Below are 8,791 nucleotides of genomic sequence, written 5' to 3'. Positions count from 1 at the left end.
AGTTAAAAGATCAGATTAAGCAAATAGTCACTAATGTTTTGCTTAATCAATACAATTAGCCATATCCTTGGTTAAATCTTTATAAAATAGATCTGGCGTTTGTCGATGAAGTAGATCACAATTGAGACTTCTGCCAATATCCCCAAAATAATCTTGACACCTGTTATAATTCATTTGAAGAATGCGCCGCAAAGCTAAATAGAAATCAAAACAGTTCATTTATTGTCAGTACCAAATAAAGTATCTTTAATGAAAAGGAGAAATTCTGTGTCATTTGCCTATATCGGATAAATAATTCCATACACATTGAAGTGTAATCATTGTTTCTGCAAAAGTTGCATCGATTATTATCAAAGTTCGCTTCGAGATGTCTTTTGTGTTTGTTCGCTTGTCAATGTTAAAATTTATTGTAGACTAACATAATTTCTTGGTGATTAAATTTGTATTCTGCCATCAATAACAAGGCGGCTTCAATTATTAAGATGTGCTTTGTTACAGTTTGAATTTGACGTTTCATTAAAAATGTTGTTTCCACTTTGCAGTTTCAAATCTGGCTTGTGAATGTTCATTCTTTATATAGCAACGAAATATGCAATTATCTGTTTGTTCTCTGTGCCAAATAATACATTATAAATTGTAATAAATGTGCATCGATTGCCTGCAACTTTTGGCAGCCAAGCATAATACATCAAAGTATTAATTTCATTAGTTTAATGGCTTCAAAAGCGTAAAGTGCATTGCAAGTTGCATAAATTTAGGTTCTCGGATAAGCATGAACTAATTTTGCATTTATGTACAATATTTCAGGCATTCCATGTCACTTTTCCATATATAAATACTATCACATATATGCATCTCTCTCTCTATCTTGGCTGCACTCAGTTTGTTTGCTTATGCTTATGGCCTGGCTTGGCAGTTGGGTCTTGAGTGTCCTGCCATGTTGGCAATATAAATTGCATTTCAGTGCAGATCTCTCTCGCTCTTGCTCGACGTGATGAAGCTGCTGTCAGTGTGTTATGATTGCAAATATATGACTGTGAGGGTAACTTCTACTCGAATATTCGAGTGTGAGTCAACTCACGACGCACTTGAGTGCACTCACTGTCGCTGTCGCTGAAGCTGCAGCTGCAGCACAATTCTTAAAGCTTTTCATCGCTTTCTTGTCGCACAGTTGTGGCAAAACGATCTCATTAGCAAATCATTTGTCATGCACTTGCAGCTTTTCGTTGCACCTGCTGCTGGCTAAAGCAGGGAAATTCAATTTTCTTTAAGCTGAAAGAAAACTGCGTTGTAAGCAGCTAACAAAGCCAACAACTTTTTGCAGCAAGCGAAAAAGCCAGCAAACGCCAAAGCTGCCAGCCATTACAACGGGTTCATTTTCAAGCTGAAAGAATCTCTAGCGGGCCCCGCCCACTTTACCGCCTCCTCTTTCTGGTTCTTGCTGCTGCTTGCGGCAACAAGCGATAATAAAGTAAACTCTGCTTACTGCTCAAGTGCAATGGCAATTGTATTCGTTTTGCTACTCGGCATAACTACAGTGCCGCCAACAAGTATGCTGCCCAGCTCAGCTCCCACCCACTTTTCGGCCGAAGTACACTCCATTTTATAAGCAACTGTAAGCAAAGTTAAGTAATCCGCTCTCTTTCTCTTTCTCTTCACAATTAGAAGTGAGCTTGCAACAAAAAGCGGCCAAAAATGTTGCACAACTTTAACGAAATGTTGAGCTTTTGTTTCTGCCGCGTTGCCAGCTAAATGTTGCCTCAAAAAAGGTATACACTACACTCTGCACTACACTACACTACACTACACTTTACTTAGTTTATTTTCACTATTTTCTTTACGTTTTTTGCTCTTGTTGTTTTTGGCCTGCTCTTGACGTCGTCTCCATCTCCATTCTCCATTCTCCATCTCTGTCTCGTCATCCTCCTTGTTGAGTGCGAGTCCTCAACGTAGCTGCGGCATGCTTGGAATTTGCTTTGCTTTATGCTTTACTCTCTTGCCCCTTCTTCACCTCCTCATCTTTGAGTTTCCTTTCTTTTCCTTTTCCTTTGCCTCTTCTTTCTATTTTTTTGTATTTTGGGCGTCCCCGTAAGTGCACCTTATTTCTTTCATTTTTTTCGCTGCTTTATAAAAGGTAGGAATTAATGCATAGAGCTCCGTCTGAATAGCATGCCTTTAGACTAGGAGAGAGGGACGGTGCGGAGGGGCGAGGAATCTACGACTCTGGCGAATGTCCTCAAAATTTGCGACGCCTTGCACCACTCACTAGTCGAATGCAAAGTGTCTAGCAGCCAGTTTTGGACTTTTTGTTTTATGGTTTAAGTTTTAAGTGAGGCGTCGAGAATATAAAACAACAATTTGCCGATTTAAATAGAATTCATGCCAAAAGAAAAGAAATATACAATTTTACACTTAAATTACTCGCCAAGTGCGGCTATAAAGAATTCCACTGAAATAAAACAGCAGCGTCTTCTATGATTAATGTCTAGGGGAGGATAGAAATATATTATACAATATTTAAATAGGTTGTCAAACAGTTCATTATGCAGCGGCAGAAAAATAAGATGATATTTTTCAGTAGTTGCATTCAGGATATTACTTTACAAAATATTTTTTATCACGGGAGCTAAAATAATATAAAATTTGTCACTAATATATACTAAGTTTAAAAGTTGGTATTTTATTTTGTATTTTACATATGATACATATGTTAATCGATAATAAAACAATTCATTTCTGGGAGATCAAATAATATAGAATTTTACATTTATATATACTAACTATTGAGTTTAGTATTTTATATATGTTATATATTTTAATAGTTTGCAAAACAATTCATTTCACGGAAAAAGAAAAAATATACCATTTTGCACTAATATATACTAACTATTTAGTTTATTTATTTGGTATTTTTTAAATGTTTTATACGGGGAGATAAAATAATATATCCTTTTACACAAATATATACTAATTGGTTTAGTATGTAATTTAGTATTTTAGAATTTACCACTGAATTTTGTTCTCTCAGCATTTTTAATCAATTTATTAATTAAATTTGATAACCTTTCTGCAATATTTATGCGCATATTGTTCTCTGCTGAATAGAATTAGTAAATAAAGCTATTGTCATGGGAAGCATGTCGCAAATCAGATTTAAGATTTGCGATTTGAACTGCAACGAATGGCAAAGTTTAGACTCTTAAGACGGGGAGAGAAGTGGAGTTAACATCAACATACTCGGGTATTGCTTATCGTTTAAAGCAATCGCAAATCGTTTCGTTTTGCATAATGGCATTGGGAAAAATTATTCGGCTATTTTGGAAATTTGCACAAAGTTTGGCTACAGCCGAAAGTCCTCCTCCGTTGTCCTGCGTTGGTTGCGTGCTTGCGGGGACAGGCCAAAGTTTAGCCAGTCATGTCATTTGCATAGTTTTGTGCCAAGACGCATCCTTTAGCCTGGTGAAGCCTGGGAAATAGCTGAGATGCTGAGATGCTCAGATGCTGGAGAATCCTGTTGCCGGATGCTGTTGCTGTTGTCAACAATCTTTTATGTGCCTATTGGCAAAATATATATTTTGAGACTCGACGACTCGAAGCTCGAGAGAGAGAGAGAGAGGTTGAAATTCAATTGTCAAACTCTGAAGATATCACAGGCTTTCCACTTGAGTGCTCAATGCAAACTTGGTAGCAACAGCAAGCCAAGGGCAAAAGCGAGGCGAGAGAACGGGGAAACATGCATAAAAAATTGTTTGTTTAATTTATTATGGCCTAAACAAATTGCTTAGGTTGTTAATGCGGCCGCATGGAATGCACACAGATATCCACAGATAGATATGACAAGCGGCAAATCGGTAGACAAATTAGCTAAAATGAAGTTGCATTTGGATGATTTATGGCCAAGACAATGCCCAAAATGTGGGTCGTTGCACAAACAGCAGAGCAGCAAAGAGAGAGCGGAGGGAGGCAGCGAAACAATGCAACTAAATGTGCAACCTACTTTTCAATTACGAGACAGGTCCAAACCGCAGGCAGCATGCAACGTACAACGTGCAGCATGCAACCTGCAGTAGCAGCAAGCAAGACTTTGGAACAAAGCAACCTCGACAACGACAATGGACCCGGGGCCCAGTGTGGCTGAGTGCATTTAGCTGAATTACAGCTGCTTTTTCTTCACCCACACACGCACACGTGGCACACACGTGAGGCAGCTGACACCGCACACATCCTGCTCCCCTCCGACCTTCTCCCTCACTTGGAGTGCAGTGAAGTGAGCTGCAAAGTGGGTGAAGGCCCTGCACATGTCTAAGGACGAGTCGCCTTTTATGCCATTGTCTGCATTTAGCAGTGCGTCTCAGTGTCCATAATGCCAACAAGGGGGGAGGGAGGAGGGAATGAAAGGCAGCGAACGGGGGCGAACGGGGGGAGCCACTCAATGCCACCCCCAAGTGGGCTACAAGCATCCAGTCGAGGACTCTAAGCCAAAGGCCAAACTGAAAAGCCAAAAGCAGCAGAATGCAGCATTTGCAGGTGCAACGAGGAAGAGAGAGAGAGAGAGAGAGAGAGATAGCAAGAGAGGGAGAGGTGAGGGCGGCATTCAAATGGGCGTGCAAATTAAATGATATTTTCATAATTTTCTTGACTTGACTGCTAATTAGCTGTACATTTAGCAGCCAAATGCACTGCGAACTAACTTTTACCTAATTGCTAAATAAACTGAAATATATATATAGAGAACTCAACTGAGAACTCTACTCTGGCAACTATAACTGACTTTCTCTCGCTGGCTGCTCATTTAATTAGACGCTCAGGCAGAGTGATAACATTGTATTTTGCATTTGCAGACTGGGAAATGTGGCTAAGCCTTGACGCATCCGTTTTTTAGCTGGCCGCTTTTCCCACAGCCTTTGCCTTTGCCTCTGCCTTTGCTTTTTGCCTTTCCCCTATCCGTTTCCGTTTCCGGTCGCCCTTTAACTATTCCCCTCCTTCCTTCCCCGCTCTACTTTGAAATATTAACCCACTAATGCCGCTGACTCCTGGGCATGATTCATTTAGCGTCACGTTAACCCATTAAGCACACGATACATTTCTGGTACGCTGCCTTGTTCTCATCGCGATTGTTGTTGTTGTTGTTGTTGCTGTTGTTGTCGCGGCATAAATGCACTGAGAGCTTAGCATAAATGAGGACAACGCCAACGTTGCCAGCGTGTCCGGTTACAAAGCTCATTAGCGCCATCTAGCGTGCCTGCAGCGTACTTAAGCGGAAATATTAGAACATTGCGCTACATACAGAAAACGGTACGACAATAGCAAGAGAGTGAGAGAGCGATAGAGTGGGGAGCGAGAGCAAGAGGGAGAGCACATGTACATATATATTTATGCAACAGAAAAGTATTGCTCGTATCTGGGGTATTAAAACTGGTTAATGTCGAGCAAATGCTGCTGCATAAATTCTATAATCATAATGAGCTTAGCCAAACAGCATTTGAACAGATTCTAAAAACAATTTAATATTTATTGCGTTGCTTAAATATTAATAACATTGTAGCTAATGAATAGAACAATAGTTGAACAATAAACTGATTTATTTCGAGAAACTTCCATTAAAGTTCTCAATTTAATTTCAAAATAAATTAATTGCAACATGGAATTAACATAAATGAATAGAAATATAAATTATTGTGCAATTTATGTCAAATTTGAAATACATTTCATTTCAAAATCAAAATAGTTAATTAACTAATTATTGCTCTAAATATAGTTAACAATGTCCTGCTTTTTATCAAACTGAAAAGTCTTTAAATAATCTCTTAAAAACTATTCAAGTTTTGAGTTTACTTTAGATCAACAAAAAACTAATTTATTTTATTATTTTTAAAGTCAATCGATAGCAATCTGAAATTAAAAATAATGAAATATGAAAGTACTAAAGTTTTATGCCACAATTAAATTTCGCTCTTAAATCAAATTAGTTAATCAGCAAATTATTCCTTCAACTAACAAATTCGTAATGTAATCAAACTGTGTTCTTTTTTTCGAATTGAAAACTCTCGGATAAACTCTTGATAATTCTTAGAGTAAATAATTGAAAATCACTTTTGAACGAGGTCGTTTCGGTTGGTGAATGGGAAAAATGTGAATGGGAGTGGAAGTGGAAAGTGGGGAGTGGAGGAGATTCGGTCTTAACTTTTAGAGCAAACTGCGGAGATTGATGTTGTTTATCTTTTTGAGCTGATGGAAAAGTTTTGCAGTTGGCATTTAACTACCTGCAACAAATTTGAGAACTGTGCGCGTGAAATGTGTTTCAACAATTTGCGAGCCATTTATAAGGATAATTAAAGAAACTCTCGCAAATTAATTTAACTTGGAATTTGAACAAACTGCACACAACAGCGCTCAACTTTGCGGACGAGCACAAATCAACAATTACTCGCAAAAAAATGAACAATTTTTACTCAACTTGCAACAATAAACAATCAACATGAATTCAATGCAGAGATTGGAGAGGAAAGACTTTATGCAATTGGCAACTTTTTAATCAAGTTGTGCATGCAAATCAAGTGAATGTCCATGTTTGGCCAAGTAATTGGCCAGATCGTTGCGTTAATAATATGAGAGAGTGTTCTTCTTTTTTATTTTTGCTAGTCTAGTCTATTTTAGATGTGTGGCATGTTAAATTACAAAGCAGCGGCACAAGACGCGCAGCTGACGTCAGTGATTCAATTTGTCAGCTTGTTAACAGAACGAGTCGAGTTGAGTTGAGTTGAGTTGAGGCGTGGACAGGGGCCAGGATAAGAAATGATGTGACTTTTAACGCCTGCTCAGACGACGACGACGATGAGTTTGAACTTAATTAAAAACCTTGTAGAAATAAAGTCGTTGTCGACGCTGTCATCCTGCAGTCAGTGACGAACACACACACACACACACAAAAGTAGTTGTTAAGTTCGATTTATATCGCGTCTGCTCTGCGGTTCTTTGCCTCAAAGTGCAAAGCGCTGTAATTCCCCTGCTCCACTCGAAATGTTGCGAAAAATGTTGCCTGCCTCAAGGATGAGCCTTAGATGTCGCCAATATATGGCAAACACTTAGCACGCCCCAAGTCCCTTCCCCCTCACACACACACACACAGTTTAAGGGCAAAGTGTATGAATGAGGTGGGTTGGGGGGGGGGGGGGGGGGCAACGTCTAATTGAGTTGTACAAGGCTACTACTAATTGCATTCGATGCTTGCCGCTTCAGTTGAGGTGGCGTTGATATAATTAAATTTTATTGCAGCTTCGCTGAGAGGACAACGACTTGCCTGGGACCCCTTGGAAGGTGTCTTCAGTCGCGCGACAGTCGCCAATTTATGGACAACAGTTTTAATTAAAAACTAATCGCAGCATCACAATCAACTTATGCTCTGAAAACTCTCTAGCTATGTCATGTTAAATCGAAATTTCAGTTTCAAAGCACAAAATAAAACATAAAAAACAGTTACACAAATATATACAACTTTTTTGTTTTAAGTTAATTACATTAAAATACTTGACACAAACAGACCATGCGGCGTAGGAGTGAGAGAATAGGTGATCAAAGTAGCAAGAATGGAGTCTTTGTAGATGGTAGATGGAATCAAGCCAGCCAAGCTCATCCGACCGGGAAGCAGAGTCAGCAAACACAAGTGAATAATGCGCCTGCTTCGGAGTTGGAAGTTTGCGCCTTTTGCCTGGATGCCAAGCGTGATCCTGTGCTCCTGCGCTGCCAACACTCCTTCTGCCGCAGCTGCCTGAATCTGTTCTATCAGGCACGCAACTGGCCAGCCAAGCGTTGTCCGCTCTGTCGCAGCGATCTGGAGCCGCTTCAGCAGCAGCTCGTAAGTGTCTGAAGTCGTGCTTAAAGAGTGATTATAGAATAGTCTTGCCTTTAGAATTGGCGTCTGTTCTTGCTGGTGATGCTGGCATTCTGTGTGCTCAGCATTGGGCCATTTTATCTGCTGCTGACTTATTGGTAGCGGTGTCTACGTACCTGGCGTATTGCATAATTGCGTTGAATAAACCCTTATATATATATTTTTAGATCTTATCGCTTGGCATTTCAATTACAACTTTTCTCACAAGCTCGAGGCAAATTGCATTACACGCAACCTGCTCAACCTGCTGGTGCATTGTGCTCAAACTTTGCAGCTATGCGAAATAGCTTTGTGTGTGTGAGGTGGTGAGGAAAGGGGAGGATGGAGGGGGGAAGAGAGCTTGTAAGTTGTCATAAAACTGACTTTAAATGGGTTTACTTTATCTGCCCTGCACATAACCGCAATCGAATTAACGCCTCAGCTGCACTCGTTTTTTTTTTGTGCTGCTTTTAATTGCATACTTTGTGGCGCACCGAGGGCCGTTACTCATACGCCCAGTGCGCCGCCCCGCTACCGAACAGCAACGCAGCAGTGCGCTGTCCACCCATATAAACGCCAAATGCATATCGAGAATGCATTGCATTTTAATGCAATTTTCTACATGAATAAATCCATCAAAATGCGAAGCGCCAGCTGAACATCGCACAGCGTCGTCGTCCATTGCCCAGCTGGTCAAAGTTACAAATTTTTTATAAAATATTGTTTTCAATATGCAAAAAGTAAATCTAAACAATAACTGATGCACACACAGTTGCATTCGCAGTGGGGTTGCATGCACTAAAGAGATACTCTTCAGTATATCATATTATATTTATTTTATGTGGTAAAGCTTGATTAGTTTGTTGGCTGATTGAAGTTTGTTCATTCATTAGCTGTGCTCATAGTTGCCCGCTGACCTCT

At 39.7% G+C, this 8,791-nt stretch overlaps 1 protein-coding gene across 1 annotated transcript; it reads left to right on the top strand.

Annotated features, from left to right (window-relative positions):
- Positions 1-7,433: 7,433 nt before the first annotated feature.
- Positions 7,434-8,064, top strand: LOC117569253 (E3 ubiquitin-protein ligase rnf146). The gene is made up of 2 exons (XM_034250327.2): positions 7,434-7,855; positions 7,910-8,064. Exons 1-2 carry the CDS (start codon positions 7,544-7,546, stop codon positions 7,991-7,993), a joined length of 396 nt encoding a protein of 131 aa, XP_034106218.1. The 5' UTR covers positions 7,434-7,543; the 3' UTR covers positions 7,994-8,064.
- Positions 8,065-8,791: the final 727 nt, after the last annotated feature.

The sequence above is a fragment of the Drosophila albomicans genome, chromosome 3 (genome assembly GCF_009650485.2).
Source record: "Drosophila albomicans strain 15112-1751.03 chromosome 3, ASM965048v2, whole genome shotgun sequence".
Classification (NCBI taxonomy): domain Eukaryota; kingdom Metazoa; phylum Arthropoda; class Insecta; order Diptera; family Drosophilidae; genus Drosophila; species Drosophila albomicans.
Note: the sequence above shows the minus strand (reverse complement) of the source record. Positions and strands in the feature narration are given on the sequence as shown.